Source organism: Ahaetulla prasina, chromosome 6 (assembly GCF_028640845.1).
Source record: "Ahaetulla prasina isolate Xishuangbanna chromosome 6, ASM2864084v1, whole genome shotgun sequence".
In the NCBI taxonomy this organism is placed as follows: Eukaryota; Metazoa; Chordata; class Lepidosauria; order Squamata; family Colubridae; genus Ahaetulla; species Ahaetulla prasina.
In genome coordinates this window covers 37,047,887-37,067,137 of record NC_080544.1, presented here as the reverse complement: position 1 = coordinate 37,067,137, position 19,251 = coordinate 37,047,887, and the positions used below count along the sequence as shown (strand labels likewise).

Genomic DNA, 19,251 nt, shown 5'->3' with positions numbered 1-19,251 from the left:
TATTTCTATCCACAGATAAACCCTCAAAACATCAAAATATTAAAGATGTCGTAATGTTTATATTCCTGTGAAACAGACCTCTTATATTTCTATCATGTCCTAATTAACTTTAGCATAGCAGGGGAGCCTCCAGCATTTTCCAGTGACACATTCATGTCTTAAAAGGAACACAAACAATTTATCGTAGCAAACAGACATGTCTAACTTGCTGAGAAAGAAATATTCTAAAAGTTTAAGAGAAAGTGGGCATGATTGGTTTAGGGAATTTTATTTGATATTATTTTTTCTATTAATCAGAAATAAGATGATAACAAGCAATATAGTTATATAATGTATGGGCATAACATGCCTAAGTGTTTGATTTAGCTTATGCAGATGGCTGGGATGTTATGTGGCCATAGAAGTCATTGCCAGGCCAATAACTGTACTGGCAAACTGGGATCATATTCATACACAATCATACATGTCTTTAAAAGGCTATAACCATGTATTGCTTTCTAAGACTAGATTCTCAGTCATCCAGGTCATGATTGTCCCAAAGGTGCTTTTTAAAGAGGCAACTGGACTTTCTTTTTTTTCTTTGAAGACGTTTCACTTTTCATCCAAGAAGCTCAGAGTTAATATTAATCTGTATATTGTGTTGTTTTTACTTTTGCCTGTACACCGCCCTGAGTCCTTCGGGAGAAGGGCGGTATAAAAATTAAATAAAATAAATAAAATAAATAAGAGTTAAAGAAGCTTCTTGGATGAGAAGCGAAACATTTTCAAAGAAAAACCAGAAAGTCCAGTTGCCTCTTGAAAAAGCACCTTTGGGACACTGTAAACAAATATTAAAAACCCGATACATTTAGATAAAAATAAATAAATACAAATTAAAACAGTGAGTCAATTCCAGCAGCATGAATTCATTCATATGTACATGCTTGCAATTTATTGGCAGCGTGACTATCAACAATGTTGGATGAGTTACAGTTAAAAAGTTAAAAAAGACAAAACCCCCAAAAGGACATAGTGAATAGTCCAAAGACAAACATATTAAACAACCTGCCCCCCCCAATGGAGCAGGGGTTCCATCTTCACCCCACCACAAGCTCCAAGAGAATAATCAGATCATTAATAGCTTCCTGAATATCATCAGGGTGGGAACCATCTGGCTCAATGGAGAAATAGCATACTGGAAACAGGTGCTATGATAAAGGCACACTTCCTGGGTTTTGCCAGATGACATTGCTTGATTGATGGGCCCTAAACATGGCCACTCTGCCCAGTCTCACCATATGGGAAGAAACAACTAAAGTCATGTAGTCAGTCAAATAAGCAGGCCCTTTGCCGTAAATAAATTTGTAACCAATACTTTGACTTGCACTGAAAGCCAACCGAAAACCAATGTAGTTTGTGGAGTTACATTGCAAAACAAGGCATGCTCATCACTGACCATGACAATGCATTTTGGAGCCCCTGAAGCTTCCAGCGGTCTTCAAAGGCAATCCCATATAGAGTGTATTACAATAGTCCATTGGTAGAGTGACAAAGTCATGAGCCATTATCTGAAGGGAACTGTCACAACGGGAGCAAATGGCATACTAGATTTATCTGTGCAAAAGTCCTCTTGGCCAGAGTTGCCACCTGCTTTTAAGTAGAAGCCATGAATCCAAGATAACTCCCATCTCAAAAAATTGTGCCCCCACCTTACGGAAGTGCAACCCCATCCAAGACCAAACATGAAAATTTCCCAGTCGGGGCCCCAGATATCCATGGCTACTCAGTTTTGCCATGACTGAGCCTGAGTTTTTTCCTCATCATCCATACTGCCAGATATTGAGACGTCAATATCATTGTTTGGTTAGCCTAGGACCAAGATATATAATTGAGGTTGGTCAATTTATAGATGATATCTGACCTCAGACTGATGGATGGCTTCATCTGAGAGTTCCATATAGATGTTAAGCAGAAGGAGTGACAATGTGGAAAAGTTTCAGCATCCTACAGGTGACAGGCTGTGGACTTTTATTCTCTAACCCTCCCACCCCCTTAACACCAATAGAAACTGGCCACAAAGAAAGAACAACCACAGATCAGTGCCCTTCCCTTCCAAACCTTGCAGCTGGTTCAGAAGAATACCATGATTGACAGTAATGAAAACTTCTGAGAGATCAAGAAACACAAGGAAGGATGCATTATCCCTGTTCGGTTTCTGCTGCAGGTCATCAAATGTAACCAATCTGCCTCAGTATTGTAAGCCAGCAGGAAACCCAACTGAAAGGAGTCCAGATCATCTCCTGGATCTTACAACTTACATCCTGCAAATGATACCTATAATACTATCAAGCAAAATCAGTCAATCTTTTTGGAAAGACTCGACAGGTGGATAAAAAGTCTAAACATTGGCTGAGTATTCAACCATCTATAACAACAACAACAACAACAACAACAACAACACTTTATTGATTAGCCATCAGGCCATATCAAAATACAAAATACAGAACAATAACACCATACAAACATAACAAAATACAGTAAAACCGGGACTAGAACATACAACTCATATTTTTGAATTACCCTAGCAATTTATCCTATTAGAAATAAAAGCAGAAATGTGATGACAGTTGAACAGTATCACTGGTAGCTTCAGTTCTTTCTTTTTTTTCAAGTCCTCGAAGTAAAGAAAAGGAAAAAGTGGTAATGATTATGGTTACAGCTGACTTATATGAAATGATTGTGGATGGATTGTTAACCAACTGAAAATTTGGTCTAATCAATTAGAAAGTAGATGGAATTTTGAGAACTGTAATTTTAAGAGATAATAGGTATGATTTCATCAGGTATATCAAATGATCTTGTTTAATTAATAGGCTTAGGTTTGAAACAGCTGTCTTGTATTTTTTAAAAAATATACTAAATCTGTGTTTCTATGAATTAAGTATTACTATTTTATCACTTACATGCCATTCAAGCAATTAACTACTATAACAACTTTGCCTCAGACACCCAATGTAAAAAAAAAAGTCAGGTTTACACATACCGCAACCCCATTTTAAAAAGTTTAATCCAAAAAATCTGATGGAAATTAGAATAACAAAAACATCAAATTAAAAAACAAAAGTGTTTAAGACAACTGTCAGTGTTCAACTTTAAAAGAACTCTCGAATATTGGCTTCTTAAAAACAACATCAAAAGCCATGAAAATTTGTTCCCTTCACACGCCAGACATACTTAAAGAAACATATTGATAATCACGTAAACATGGTGTTGGGCAAGCCATACAAAATTGCAACAAGAACTGAATGATGAATTGGAGCCTGGTTTGGCTGACTGGGACTTTTGCTGTGGTCTTCTTTCTCAATTCCAAGGGAATCAGGTGATCCTGCCAGAACACAGCAAAATTCAAGTTACATCCTATGATTGCGAGATTTCAAGAGCTCAGGCAAGTCTTTTGAGGAATTAGATTGAGATTTTTTCTATTTGCATTTGGTGGAATTGAGTTCAGAACAGGGGTGAAATTCAGCGGGTCTATCTGGCTCGGGCGAACTGGTAGTGACGGCTGCGGGAGGCTCCGCCCACCCGCTCACCCGTCATGACATCGCTTTTTTTGCAATGATTTAAGCCACTGCACATGCGCAGAAGGCTTTCCGCATGTCCGGATAACGGCCCATGCGAATGAAGAAAGTGTGCGTGTGGTGCATATACGTTTGCAAACCGGTAGGGAAGGGAAGTGAATTTCACCCGTGGTTCAGAACATTTACTTGTGCTTGCTTCAACAGCCAGCCAGTGTGGTGCAATGGTTGAGATGTTCCAGCTGTGAGTCTCCCTCCAGCCACAGAAGGATGTTTCGGCCAGTGGTTCTCTCAATCTACTGTGCCTTATGGGTTGTTGTGAGATAGTGCAATGTATTTCTGTGCATACCTATAAGAGGAAGTTGTGTCATGTATGTTTCCCTGAGCTCCTGAAGGAAAGGCAGGATAGATATTAAATAAATAAATAAATGTTCAGACCCATTCAAGCACTACATTATACATAATGCCCCAATCCCACTTCCCGTTCAGGAAATATCTGATTAATAAGCTTCATCTACCTAGGAAAGAGGTGTCATTTAAAGAACTTTTATTAGTAACCAAAGAACTATCGTTTTGTTAGAAAATAAGGCAGTGCTGGTTTCCTTGGAAAAGGCACACTTGTTTTTGCTGTATGAGTAGGGATTGGTGGCCAACAAGGGCTCCTTGACAGGTTTATCAGCAGACAGTTGTGAGCACCTGTGTTACATTCTTTTTGTATGTTTCAGTGTCATCTGTATAAAGGCACTGAGCCTCTTCTGACAGGCCATTGTTTCTTGATTCAGGATTAGCTTTACATTTCGGCATTTCGCTGGTGTTTTAAAAATTACTGAAATCGCAAAGAATTATGTATTATGTATTATGCTCCAGAATCAGCTCATAGAATAATCTGTGACCTGAAACTGTGTTATTGAAAAGGTTAAAGTAGTCTCTATATTCAATACTAAAAGCTAGAAAATATCAAAGGCCAGCTAATAGTAAAGCTATCTGTCAAGAAATTCTGCCTTCTAGCTGATTGCCAGAAACTGTCCTGACAAACAAGACCTATTCGGAATGTACAGAAATCTCTTATCTCTAGTGAAATAGAAACCAGGTAACATTTATGTGACTGAGTAATGCATTTCAAGTATGAAGTTGGTATTGTAAGTTACAAATCTATCTGGTGGTGATGCCGTCTAACCCACATTCTTCTATCTTATTAATAGCAATAACACTCAGACTTATATACTTATATACCTCTTCATAGTGCTTTACAACCCTCTCTAAGCAGTGGTGGGATTCAAATAATTTAACAACCAGTTCTCTGCCCTAATGATTTCTTCCAACAACCAGTTCACCAAACTGCTCAGAAAGTTAACAACCGATTCTCCCGAAGTGATGCGAACTGGCTGAATCCCACCACTGTCTCTGAGCATTTACAGAGTGAGCATATTGCCCCCAATAATCTGGTCCTCATTTTACCAGGCTCGGAAGGATGGAAGGCCAAGTCAACCTTGAGCCAGTTAAGATTAAACTGTTGGCAGTCGGCAGAGTTAGCCAGTAATACTGCATTCTAACCACTGCGCCACCATGGCTTTCTTATCAAGTAGTAGGTTGTGGTGAACTTTATCAAATGCCTTATTGAAGTTCAAGTAAATTATATCTATAACATTTCGCTGGTCCACTAATTTTGTCAAAGAATGTGATAAGATTTCTCTGGCATGATCTGTTTTTGGCAAACCCATGTTTGCCTCTAGGTGTTTGCACATTTGTTGCTTACAACAAAGATTCTGCTTTTCCAGAATCTTTCCAGGTATTGGTGTCAAGCTGATAGGTCTATAGTTTCCTGGATCTATTCCTGCCCCCCCCCCCACTTTTTTTTTTTTGAAGATGGGAACTGCATCAGCTCTTTCGCAGTCCCATCAGCTCTGGTAGTTCTCCAGTGTTCCAGTATCTTTAGAAGATCTAGTTCAGTGATTCTGTGAGGTGTCTGCCAATTCCTTCAGAACCTTGGGGTGTAATCCATCTGATCCTGGTGATTTGAACTCGTCTAGAGTAGATAGGTGTTCTCTAAACATTTTCTTGCTGATTTTGGCTTACATTCCTAATCTTCATTTTACAGTATTTGTTTTTGGTAGGTTAGACTGGTTTTTGTCTCGGACAAAACAATGAATTTGGCGCAAGCTAATTCATGGAGGGAAGAATATATTCGTGAGTAATTCTGGCCTTATCTATAATTTCCTCGTTATCTCCAGAAACTTGGCAGGCCCGTGGGTAGACGTGGCCAGGACATGTATCTATGTAAATAAAAGGAAAAAAAAGGAAGGCCTCTGACGGACTCTTTGCTGGGAGTATTGGGGAAGGAAACAGAACATTTTGTCCAAGACCTGACTAAAACATCTTCCACCAAAGATGGATCAGCAGCAGGTACAGCAGCAGTTAGAGCAGCTACAGCGGCTAATCAACAGCTCCAGCAGCAAGTGGCTCACTTGGCAGGCCAACTTGCTGCCAGGAATGTGCCTGCAGCCCCCATCCTCCCACTCCTCCTCGTCGCAAGTGCCCGATAACCGTGCCGGATAAGTTTTCTGGGCAGCCTGAGATGTTCCCGACCTTCTTGGGACAGTGCCAGCTCTACATGGCTATGAGGCCAGAGGATTTCCCAGATGACCGGGCTAAGGTGGCCTTCGTGATTAACCTTCTTTCCGGCTCGGCTGCTCGATGGGCCACGCCCCTCTTGCTCCAGGACAGCCCCCTGCTGGCGGACCAACAGCGTTTTTGGCAGCACCTACGCACCATGTATGAGGACCCCGTTCGAATGCTGACGGCAACCAGGCGCCTTAAGGAACTCCGTCAAGGGAAACGCCCCCTGCAGGAGTACATCGCCGAATTTCGTCTTTTGTGCCAGGACTCTGACTGGAATGATGCAGCGCTGGTGGACGCGTTCAGGAGGGACTCTCAGAGGAATTGCAAGGCAGCTGGCCCGCGTGGGCGCCGCGGACCCTCGACAACTTGGTGCCTTTGTCTCCGCCTCGATGCCCGTCTGCAACGGCGACCGTCCCGTCGCACCCCGGGACCCTCCGTCGACATCTGCACCCCACTTCCTGCACCACCAGCACCCAGGGTCGCCCACGTTTTGTAACCGCTGCGGAAGAGCCCATGGAGTTGGGGCGGCCAGACCTCGCCTAACAGCCCAGGAGGCGGAACCGAGGCGCCAAGGGGATTGTGCCTGTACTGTGGGGAGCCCGCCACTTCGCGCTTCTTGCCCCAGAAAGCGGTGGGGCACGACGCCGGTCCCCGAATCACAGCGTGACCAATCGAAGCGGAGCAGGCCCGACTCGGGAAACCCTAGGTCGGGCACGTACTAAGCCCCCACTGGACGCTATGGAAGTAGACTCTGGGCCCCTCGGCATCTGATTCTGGACACACGGATATGGTTGGGGAACCAGTCGGACGGGCTCCAGGCGCATGCGCTGGTGGACTCAGGGCCACAACAAACTTTATGGACCAGGCCTTTGTGACCCAGTTTGCGGTCCCGTGGTTCCGGTGGACCCTCCGATGCGGTAGAGACAATTGATGGGCGAGAACTGGTGTCCGCCCCATTAAATTCGCCACCCAGCCTTTGCGCCTGGCTATTGGGGACCATGAGGAGGCGATCCAGTTTTATGTCACGGCGGACCTTCATTTTCCCTTGGTCCTTGGGTTGGCCTGGCTTCGGACCCACGATCCTCAGGTGGCCTGGTCGCGGGACGCCATCTCTTTCCCGAGTCTGCAGTGCGGCGATCACATCCGCCACACCTGTGCCGGCCAGAACGTCCCCACCGCTGCCATCACCTTGCCTCCTGAGCTGACGGACTTCGCCGGCGTGTTCAGCGAGAAGGAGGCGGACCGACTACCCGCGCCGGCCCTACGATTGCCCGTGGACCTTCTGCCCAACGCACCACTGCCTGTGGGACGCCTGTATTCCATGTCGGGCCGAGTTGGCCGCCTCAGGGACTTCCTGGACAAAAACCTGGCCCGAGGGTTCATCCGCCTTCAAAGTCCCTCTCTCGGCCCCGGTCCTCTTTGTGAAGAAGAAGACAGGGACTTGCGCCTATGCTGTGATTACCGCGGCTAAACGCCATTACGGTGCGGAATCGCTACCCCTGCCGCTCATCCGGAGCTACTGGAAAGGTTGCGGGAGGCCACGATCTTCACCAAGCTCGATCTCCGGGGCCTACAACCTGGTGCGGATGCGAGAAGGAGGCGAATGGAAGACGGCATTCGCACCGATACGGACACTACGAATACACTGTCATGCCATTTGGGTTGACCAATGCTCCGCCGTTTTCAGCACTTCATGAGCAGCGTGTTCGAGACATGTTGGATCGGTTCGTGGTTATCTACCTCGGCGACATCCTGATTTACTCCCGGTCCAGGAAAGCCACCTTCGACACGTCAGTCTGGTTCTGCAACGCTTGCGGAGCAACAACTCAATGCGAAACTGGAGAAATGCGTCTTCTTCCGGACTTCCATAGAATTCCTCGGGCATATCATCTCGCCCGAGGGCATAGCCATGGACCCATGTAAAGTAGAAGCTTTGTGTAGCTGGGAAGCCCCTCGTCGGGTGAAGGATGTTCAGCGCCTACTGGGCTTCGCCAACTACTACCGGACCTTCATCCCGGGCTTCGCCACACTGACAGCTCCACTTACCCAGCTCCTCAGGAAGAAGGTTGCATTCCGGTGGGGTCCCCCGCAGCAAGAAGCATTCACAGCCCTCAAGAAAGCCTTCGTCACGGAACCCGTCCTGAGGCATCCCGACCCGCTCCGGCCTTTTGTGGTGGAAACGGACGCGTCAATGTGGCTCTGGGAGCGGTGCTGCTACAGGCTCCGGCGAATGGCGGCACACTTTTTCCTGCGCTTACTACTCCCGGAAACTCAATCCTTCCGGCGCAACTACACTATCTGGGAAAAGAGTTGCTGGCTATCAAGGCTGCATTCGAGGCTTGGCGACACCATCTGGAGGGCCCGACATCAGGTGGAGGTCGAGCGGACCATCGGAATCTCGAGCACCTCACCACAGCTCGGAAGTTGAACCAGCGGCAGATCCGGTGGTCGTTGTTTTGCCGGTTCAACTTCCGCGTGACCTACATTCCCAGCGGTCACAACCGGAGGGCGGATGCCCTGTCCCGCAAGCCAGAGTACCTCTGCGCCAAGGACCCCTTCCTCCACGGACAGTGCTGCGGCAGAAGCCTTGGCCGCAGCACGGAGCCAGTGGACTTGCGGGCCCAGGTGCGAGGCGCAGCGCCAGGACGCCTGGTCGCAGCAAAGGAGAGCGGAGGTGGGCCCCACGTCTCCTTGGACCTTGGAGGAGGACTTACTCAAGTTTCGGGCGATTATATGTGCCCACAGGACCACTCCGAGCCCTCGTCATGACCCAGTGCCACGACAACCCTGCAGCAGGACATTTTGGGTTCTTCAAGACCCTCCACCTGGTGACACGGACCTTTTGGTGGCCCCGAGTGCGGCATGATATACATGCCTACGTGACATCCTGCGTACCGTGCCGGCAAGCCAAGACCGCCACGGGGGCCCCTCCCGGGCTCCTCCAGCCCTTGCCGACACCCGACAGACCCTGGGGGGCGATCTCTATGGATTTCCTGACAGACCTGCCGCCGTCCTCTGGGTTCACCACGGTGCTGGTGGGGGTGGACATGCTCACCAAGATGGCACACTTCATCCCATGCCGCTGACTGCCCACAGCCGCAAAACGCCCGCCTCTTTCTGCAGCACATCTTCCGCCTCCATGGTCTACCGGACAGGGTGGTTTCGGACCGCAGAGTTCAGTTCACAGCCCGCTTCTGGAAGAGCCTGATGGCCGCGTTGGAGGTGCAGGTGTGTCTGTCGTCATCGCACCATCCGGAGACCGACGGGGGTACAGAGAAGGTCATCAGTATACTGGAACAGTATCTCCGTTGCTTCATCAACCAGCAACAGGACAACTGGGCCGACTACCTGTCCCTGGCGGAGTTTGCTTTTAACAACTCTCAGCACACCTCTACTCCCGTTCTTTGCCAATGTGGGGTACCATCCGCGGCTCTTCCCTCTGGCACCACCGGACTCTCCTGTTCCCGAAACGCAGACCTTCCTGACGGAATTGCATGCGGTCCAACAGTTGGTACGTCAGCAGCTGAATCGGGCAAGGAGGATTACAAGCGGTCCGCCGACCGCTCCCGACGGGCAACGCCCCGCTGGCAGTTGGAGACGGGTGTGGCTCTCCACCAAACACCTCCCGTCCGACCGCCCGGTAAAGAAGTTGGACCACCGATTCATCGGCCCGTTCCTGTCGAGGCAGTCATCAACCCGGTAGCCTACCGACTGACCCTGCCACGATCCATGCGGATCCACCCGTTTTCACGGTCCCTTCTGGTTCCTGAGGCCACACGAGTCCCCTTCGGTGCCCAACAGCACCCGTCACTGTCGCTGAGGGGCGGATCGGAGGAATCTGAAGTCCACAGCGTCTGAGACTCTCGCTGGCTAAAGGGTCGTTTCCAATATTTGATCGCGTGGAAGGGATACGGGACTGATTTCTCCTGGGTAGATGCCTCCGACGTTCATGCCCCTGACCTGGTGCAGGCCTTCCATGAGCAGAACCCAGCCCGACCGCATCCCGATCGTCAGCCCCGGGGGAAGGGCCCTGCGGTGAGGGATAGTGTTGTGACCCAGGTTCCTGGACCCAGACTCCTGGACTCGGATGATTCAGAAAATGAGGGAGAAGACCTGGCAAGCCCTGCTTCTCTTGAGCCTCTCCTCCCTGGCACCCACTCAGAGGGAGGGGGCGGGGCCTGATTCTCCGGGCTTTCTTCTGATTTGTAGCGCCCCAAGAACAGTTTTGGAGGGACGCAAGGTTACGAAGGCTTGATCGGCGTGCGCAGCAGCGGAAGAGTTGGGACAAAGCCAAGTCATAATTGTCATGCAGTGACATCTGCAGAGACTATAAATAGGAGGCGGGACTTCCTGGTTTTTTGTCTCGGACAAAACAATGAATTTGGCGCAAGCTAATTCATGGAGGGAAGAATATATTCGTGAGTAATTCTGGCCTTATCTATAATTTCCTCGTTATCTCCAGAAACTTGGCAGGCCCGTGGGTAGACGTGGCCAGGACATGTATCTATGTAAATAAAAGGAAAAAAAAAGGAAGGCCTCTGACGGACTCTTTGCTGGGAGTATTGGGGGAAGGGAAACAGAACACCATGTTTGCCTCTAGGTGTTTGCACATTTGTTGCTTACAACAAAGATTCTGCTTTTCCAGAATCTTTCCAGGTATTGGTGTCAAGCTGATAGGTCTATAGTTTCCTGGATCTATTCCTGCCCCCCCCCCCACTTTTTTTTTTTTGAAGATGGGAACTGCATCAGCTCTTTCGCAGTCCCATCAGCTCTGGTAGTTCTCCAGTGTTCCAGTATCTTTAGAAGATCTAGTTCAGTGATTCTGTGAGGTGTCTGCCAATTCCTTCAGAACCTTGGGGTGTAATCCATCTGATCCTGGTGATTTGAACTCGTCTAGAGTGGATAGGTGTTCTCTAAACATTTTCTTGCTGATTTTGGCTTACATTCCTAATCTTCATTTTACAGTATTTGTTTTTTGGTAGGTTAGACTGGTTTTTTGTGTGTGTGTGTGTGTGTGTGTAAAGACAGATGCAGTATTTTTTGTTCAAATTATTTTGCAATTAGTTTCCTCAGTCCCTGTCTCCAAGTTGCTGCTTTCTACATGGATGAAACTGTATATTTTCCTTCGTAGGGCAAACAGTATAATTCAGGAATACACTTTTATATTATAAATATATATATAAAAATAAATAATTTACTTTCTGATGTCTTATCCCAGACCGTCCTTTTCCTCTGAAGAATACGAACAGCCTGTCCCGTTGTTTTGCCTACTTTTATGACATCTGTAAAACAAGAGCAGTTGCTAAATTAAGATTCACATACATACACAATAAAACATATGCAGATTCAACAAAAAGTATTATATGTTACACAGTGGTGGGATTAATTTTTTTTTACTACTGGTTCTGTGGGCGTGGCTTCATGGGTGTGGCAGGGAAAGGATACTGTAAAATCTCCATTCCCTCCCCACTCCAGGGGAAGGATACTGCAAAATCCCCATTTCCTCCCAATCAGCTGGGACTCAGGAGGCAGAGAATAGACGGCGGTGGGACCAGTCAGAGGTGGTATTTACCGGTTCTCCAAAGAGCTCAAAATTTCCGCTACTGGTTCTCCAGAACTGGTCAGAACCTTCTGAATACCACCTCTGGTGTTACACATTGACTTTAGGCGTTTACTATATATAAAACACCGCACCTCCCACCCCTGTAAACAAATTTCTAGCATCAACTTACAGTAGTCCTCATTTAGCCACCACAATTGGGACAATTCAGTCATTAAGTGAAGTGATTGCTAACTGAAACTACAACTGGGCTTATGATCTCACTTCACAGATTTGCTTTGCTTAACAGACTTGCAAAGGAAGTAAATATAAGGAATAGTTGCAAGGTTATTTTTTCATCATGTTGTAGTTACAAACAGTTGCCAGTACAAGGCAGTCACTAAGTGTGGACTACCTGTATTGCAACCTTCCTAGGGCAAACAGGAGTTGCAGGCAATGGTTTGCAGTTTCCTTCAAAGCTAGCTTAGAGCTCTGACCTGGATTGTAACTATTCTCTGCCTTTCATTTTAAATGCAAAATAAATATTTGATTCAAGCATTTTTGAAAGTACAAACTTGATTGGAGAAATGGCCGTTCAGGGTTTGGACATAATGAAAGAATTGCTGGAGATATAGGAACCACTTATTAGAAATGAACCAAACCCTGAATTTGTGCTGCTATTCATTATCTGTTCTCTAAGGTCATAGATCTTAGTTTCAGAATGGCTACACTTTGGCTGGCATGGGCCCACATTCACGGCGGTTGATTCTGTTGCAAAAGAATAAACAGTGATTTGTTCAAACGTCATACTTTATCTGAGTTAACAGGCCGAATGTACATTCAACCTGGACTAGTAAAAATACATTGATTTCTGGATTTCATTATATGTAGCAATGCTAATTTCCTAATAAGCATGCTTAAGTTTTCAGCCGACATTCAGGGAAAACAAAGTATGATTCTGGCTTGAACTGTTAACAGGGGAGCCTCCCTACATACTGTAGCTATGTTGGGGATTTGCCCTTAAAGAATTCTTATCAGAATGTTCTACGATTGTTGGTAGCAATAGGAAGTACATGCTTGTCTCAGCATCTCTTTTCTTGGAAAACTAGCATTTGACAATGGCAGGGTCTGTGACAATGGATTTCTTCCTGCCTTTCCAGCCCATTCAGGCTTTAAGTACACTAGAACAGGGGTCTCTAACCTTGTCAACTTTAAGACTTGTGGATTTCAACTCTCAGAATTCCTCAGCCAGCAAAGTCCACAAGTCTTAAAGTTGACAAGGTTAGAGACCCCTGCACTAGAAAAAGGAACCAGTCATTTATTCTTCTAGGAAGATAAGATAAGTGGGAAACAAGATGTTAAATTCCCAACTTCTTCCAAAGGTCAAAGCTTCCCAAAAGTTGTACCCCTTTCCTAGATCTTGTTCTTGGAATCCACCAAAGAAGAAAGCAGCATATAAATAATGCAACTGTCTTCAGTGAAAAGTATTTTAATATCTTTTCATAAGCTATGAAAATTAAAAGGTGAATTTTTATGAAACAAATATGTAACAAAATTATCTGCTGCACGAACTAAGAGTTGTGGTGACCTAGCCATAGGACAGGAACACTGTTTATAATTAATTCAAGTCTATACATGCTGTTTGCCTGGATTCACCATCTTTATTATACAAAACATAATTTGATAGGCAACTAAAGTTAAGCAAATCTGTAAAGCATCATAAAACCCTTTTATTTTTTCTAAGTTCCCACTGGATTTTATTTTTCATGGTTCAAATATTTCTGCAAATGTTACAGATTACATACAATTCACAATTACGGAAAAGAGTGTGATGTGATTTTAGTCAAAAGTTACAGTTTATTTGCTTAGTGCCCTGCATGGATTTAGAGAATATCAGGTTTTCTAGAATTCTTGGTAGCGTTCAGGGATCCATGGCAAAAATGTAGTTTTTTTCTGAGAAAAAACTTTTTGTTCCAGAAAACTTTAGGAGTCCAGATGATTCACTTGCTAAAATTAGAGATATTAATCAAAACAAAATGACATGTAATAGAATCATGTTTTTCATCGAGATTGCTTTTACATACTTTCACATAAACTTTCTAATCGCATTGTATTTTCTTCCAGTGTAGTAAACCATTGGTTGATTATGACAGAACGCACTCCAATAAGGCTTAGAATGATTGCAGTTTCAGTTGTCTTCTCCAGAGACAAGCGTAAGGAGCTTAAAAAAAGATAAGAAACTTAAAACATAAAATTACAAGTTTCTTGAATAACTTGAATTCAAAAGGCAAACACAAGGGCATTCAAATTTTGTCATTACAGCCAGACTGCCAGATGTTATTGCAATTTTCTTACTTGTTCCTCATCAGTACACTGGGATTAAATATGGGATGTGCAAGCTATGAAAAGCTGTAACATGCTATGTAGATGTTAAGGACAAAACATGTAGTTTTGTTCAGAATAAAAGTGTCTCACTTGGAATGTTCCAATACGACATTCTGAGTTGACAAGTGCTGTATCAGAACAAAATCTAGGCAATTCAAGTGATTTTTTTTAAAAAATTCAAAACAACATTCTCAGAACCAAATTGTTGGGGGCAATATACTGACTCAATATGCTTAGAGAGGACTGTAAAGCACTGTAAAGCAGTATATAAGTCTATTGCTGTTGCTAACAGAGATTCTTGCTGCTGGTATCCTTGAGATTTATATTGACTGTTTCCCTATGACTATCATTAAGTGTTGTACTTTATGATTCTTGATGAATGTATCTTTTATGTACACCGAGAGCGTATGCATCAAGACAAATTCCTTGTGTGTCCAATCACACTTGGCTAATAAAAAATTCTATTCTCTTCTTTAAAATAGTAAAAGTATGTTAATGGATATTAAATCACATCTAATGTAAAATGGAAGGCTTAATGGAACTTTATCTTGCATTCCTGTCTCTTGCAAGATATATGTTGTAACATTGATTTTACCTTTTTCCTTCATCTTGATTTCTTAATCGTATAAGACTAGGTTTGGAATGCACACGTCCTGAAAGTATAATCAATTGGCATTCTGAGGAAGAAAGAAACAGCAAAGCTGGTGTCAGTTCAGGAGCATCTCAAGTCATGAGGGCAGATGCTTCCTGACTGAGCCATTCTTACAGATCAAGGAGTCTCCAGAATCTTGAGGTGAGCTTGGGCAAATAGAAAGCGATGAAGAGACTTGGAAGAAAGAAACAGAAGAGCGCCTAGGGGGAAACAAAAAACCTGAAGCAATTGTCAAAATCAAGGAGCCTATGGGAAGCAACATAATTTGGGAGCAACAGGTCACAACAGTAAAATCCGGTCAGAGCTTCAAGGAATCATGAAAGGAAGCAGAACGTCTATGCTACTGGCTTCAGTCCTTCACTCTCTCATCTCAAAGTATCCCTCCAATCCAAACTTCTGCCTTTATCTCCTTTTCTCTTACTTCGTCTGTATTTCTGCAAGTCCAGAGATTAGCAAATAGAGGGTCCTATTTTTTTTTTATTTTGGAGAAATAAAGAGGGAAGTTAGCTAAAGTGACACACAGAGAGAGAAGAGGCAGAAATGGGCGAAGCTAAGGCTAAGTTGCCCCAGCAAAACCACAACACAGTCAATACAGATAGTCCTTGACTTATGACCATAATTAGGACTGGAATCTCGGGGATCTGACCTATGTTTCTGCAGCCCTTCAGAAGTTTCCCATTCTCCTCCATGCATGGAGGGAAATTCCTTTGAGGGGTTGCAGAAACAGGGCCAGATCTTTGGGATCTGACTTCTGTTTCTGACGCTCTTTGAAGGCGTCACCCTCTCCTCTATGTACAGGGAGACACCTTCAAGGTGCTGGGATATGATCTTGGTCCTGTAGCCCTTTGGAGGAGTTCTCCTCCCCTTCGTACATGGAGGGGTACTTTTTTGAGAGGCTACAGAAACACGGCTCAGATCTTCAGGATTGGATCTCTGTTCTTGCAGTTCTGGGGGGGCGGGGAGGAATTTCAAGTCTGTGATAGGAGGCGTCAGCTTTCAATCTTCCTCGACAGCTTCCCTATTGACTTTCTAGAGAAGCTGGCAGAGAAGATTGCAAATGACGATCACATGATTGCAGGGTGCTTGGCAATTGGCCATAAGTGCGAATAGATTGCCAAGCATCCAGATTGTGATCATGTAACCACAATGTTTTAAGATGGCTGGAAGGGCTTTACACCCTTTCCAAGCCCGCTGTACTTTTGGACTCTTGTTAAACAGCTAAGCATAAGTTGAAGACTATCTGTATGGAATAGGAACATTGACAATAATACATGTGAATCAATAAAAAGATAATTCATTCTGCAAAGAGAAAGGAAAGAGCCTTTTCAGGCTTAAGTGAATCACCTGGGATGTTCATAGCAACTAGCTTGTCAAGGGCTACGTGGGAGAGGAATCTTGCCATTGCAGAGAAAAAAAGCATACTGCAGTTATTCAATACGTATTCCCATTCTGTGTAACTGCAGGGGGGGGGAAGAAAAAAAATCAAAATTTAACATTATTTTCTATTTAGAAGGAAAACCACAACAAAGCATAGTAGTATTATAACAAATGCAACCTTCATTGCAGGGCTCTCTCTTTCTCTCCCTCTCTCTCCCACCCCCTCCCTCCCTCACACCTTTCTTGGCAAGATTTCAAAATGGTCTGCCATTGTGTTCTTCCTAGCATTAAGAAAGAGTGACTGGCCCAAGGGCACCTCGGAGCCTTCGTGCATAGAATTCACACTCACTTGGCTATGCCAAATTGTTTATTCCAGCCAGTCTAGAATACTCCTACAGTTAATATGGGATGGAAAGCAGTTTATAATTTAATTTTTAGAGACATCACAGAATATCAACATTAGAGACGGATATGCTTTAGACATTATTTGGAATTGATTTCTACAGCATATTATTTCAATCAGTTTTCTTAAGGTCCACTTTGGTGTTTTTGTCACAAAAGACTGCAGCACTCTGGACAAAGTATCCTAAGATATCCTGAATCCTCTTCATTTCAGCATGAGTTCTGAAAATTTTTAAACTAAAATTGATTACAAGTATTGTGATTCTTTCCATTAAAAATGTACTATATTCTTTTAAGACCAATTGTTTTTTGAGAAATCTCTTAAGGGTTCACTTATGAATACAAACTTCTTTAATTCTAAAATCAATGGACAAATGAAAATTTTGGCTTTTTCAAATATTGCAATGTGGTTCGCCAATTAAAAATGGATAAAAGGAAAAGCTGTTTGAAAGTGGAAATATTGGAATTGTATTCTAGCCTAACAACTCCTGGTGTTGGAATTTCAGATGAGGCGGCTAGGGAAAAGGCACTTTACACATAGACAAAAGCCTGGACTGTACACTATTTGGGGAATTTATTAATGCATTGTTCTGTATTTATTAACTGTGGTTCCATAAAAGAGTAAGAAATAGAACTACAGATAGCAAGAGCAGTCTGTCTTCATGAATAATAATATGAGGCATATTATCATGGAAAATTCATCTTAAATATGTCGGTTAGGGTAAACTGCACACAAAAATGAATGACTGTAAAAATTTGCCCCCCAAATATATATTTTAATGTAAATCATTTTTTTAAAAAAAGGTTTTCGGCAAATGAAACTAAACAGATTCACAAAAATGAAAAAATGGGAATAAACAGAAACGAATTCACCTATTCCTAATGAACATACATACCTTGGAAAGTGTATATCACCCATTATGCCTTCCCAACGAATGGTAAATGGCTCAAATTTTTCTAGGATTCCTCTAAATTTGTTTGCAAGATTTTCCAATTCTATATAATAATAAAAAAAGATTTTAGCATTAGTTAGATTTTCCAACTCTAAATCTAAATAGTTGTTAATTAAAAATATAACAAAAGCAGGCTTGTAAATAAGCATGCAAAAATTACTGTAGATCCCTGATATTTCTCCCTAAGTGGTCTGCACAAAGATTTGTAATGCTTGATTTCATACTGGACAGTAATACACAGAAGTTGTAAATATCACTTTGCCCATGTTACAATAAGGGAAACCAGTCATGAAATATGACCAGATGTGCTAAATCTACTTTATTGTAAGGCTTCATTAACAAAACCTTGCAAGTCTGAAAGTACAAATTTCCCACCACCACTTTTAACTATCTGACCAATTAGGGAAGGTCTAACTTTCTTTCTCCGACCGATTAAGCCTTCTCCACTCTTGCCTCATTTTTTTTCCTAAGCAGTATCTTTTCCCTTATCCCCCAAGATCATGCACAAATTCCATTACAGAGGGAATCAGGACCCAGATTGTTGGGGGAAATATGTTGACTCTGTAAACTGCTTAGAGAGGGCTGTAAAGCACTGTGAAGTGGTATATAAGTCTAAGTGCTATTGCTATTTCTTATGGTTAGCAAATAATTTGACCAGCCTTACCGTCTTCTCTCCCATCATTATATGGATCCACAATATCTGAGACAAACAATTAAGAACAATTAGACAGTTAGAATAATTAATCAGTGGAACAACTTGCCTGCAGATGTTGTAAATGCTCCAACACTGGAAATTTTTAAGAAAATGTTGTATAGCCATTTGTCTGAAATGGTGTAGGGTTTCCTGCCTGGGCAGGGGGTTGGACTAGAAGACCTCCAAGGTCCCTTCCAACTCTGATATTATTATTATTATTATTATTATTATTATTATTATTATTATTATTATTATTATGATTATGAATATGAATATGAATATGAATATGTAACTGGGGTGAGAAATGTGCCAGTCTGAACTGGGCTATTGTATCATACTCCCTCCCTGTAAGATACCCTCAATCATAATACTGCAGGGAAATAGGCCCACTAGGTTTGAAGAACAGGCCAACAGTGAGTAAGTATCTCTTTCATAGAAATATTAATAGCGCCCCAACTCATCTGAACATATGTGAATGTAATTTCATCAGCACCATCATACTTCTGATCCTCTTCTCCCCCTCTGTGCTCCCCTAAATCCCGTTTGTTCTTTCCTGCTTTCTAATCTTATGGATTAGCAGCTTGTGGTACCTTTTCTCCCATTGTGAAATGGCCTCCTTTCACATCTGTGTAATAGCAATTCACTTTTCTTTTTTATTATTCAAAAGTCACACTGAATAACTCCTCGCATTTATTCCTCCTTAGCTGGGAATACTAGCAAACATTCACTTGACCTTTGAATCTTTGCCTTAATTCTAATTTTATCCCTGTTGAGATTCAAGAAGAAAGCTTAAAATCATCTTCTTTTGCCAGATTTCTGAGTCTTAATCTACTGTGAGCTGCTGCTATTATATTTTACAGTTGGTTGTGTTTACCACAGCTATGTTTTATAGTTTTGTTTTTATTTATTGCAAGCTACTCTTATGATTTGTGTATGCAGAAATAGTACAAAATAACAAATATACATATATTATGAGGAACATCCTTGCATTTCTGCAGCAGCCATTAATAACTCAGACATTTTGCTCTATTAAGGATCTATTTTCTTAGATCTGAAATTTGATTTTCATTCATCAT

At 43.3% G+C, this 19,251-nt stretch overlaps 1 protein-coding gene across 1 annotated transcript in view; it reads right to left on the bottom strand.

Annotated features, from left to right (window-relative positions):
• Positions 1-3,233: 3,233 nt before the first annotated feature.
• The window catches only part of CFAP46 (cilia and flagella associated protein 46), a 105,939-nt gene continuing 89,921 nt past the window's right edge, over positions 3,234-19,251 (bottom strand). Inside the window, 7 exon segments of the mRNA XM_058188085.1 lie at positions 3,234-3,364; positions 11,372-11,455; positions 13,797-13,933; positions 14,693-14,774; positions 16,094-16,206; positions 17,425-17,524; positions 18,146-18,181. Coding sequence (XP_058044068.1) covers positions 3,234-3,364; positions 11,372-11,455; positions 13,797-13,933; positions 14,693-14,774; positions 16,094-16,206; positions 17,425-17,524; positions 18,146-18,181 — 683 coding nt within the window.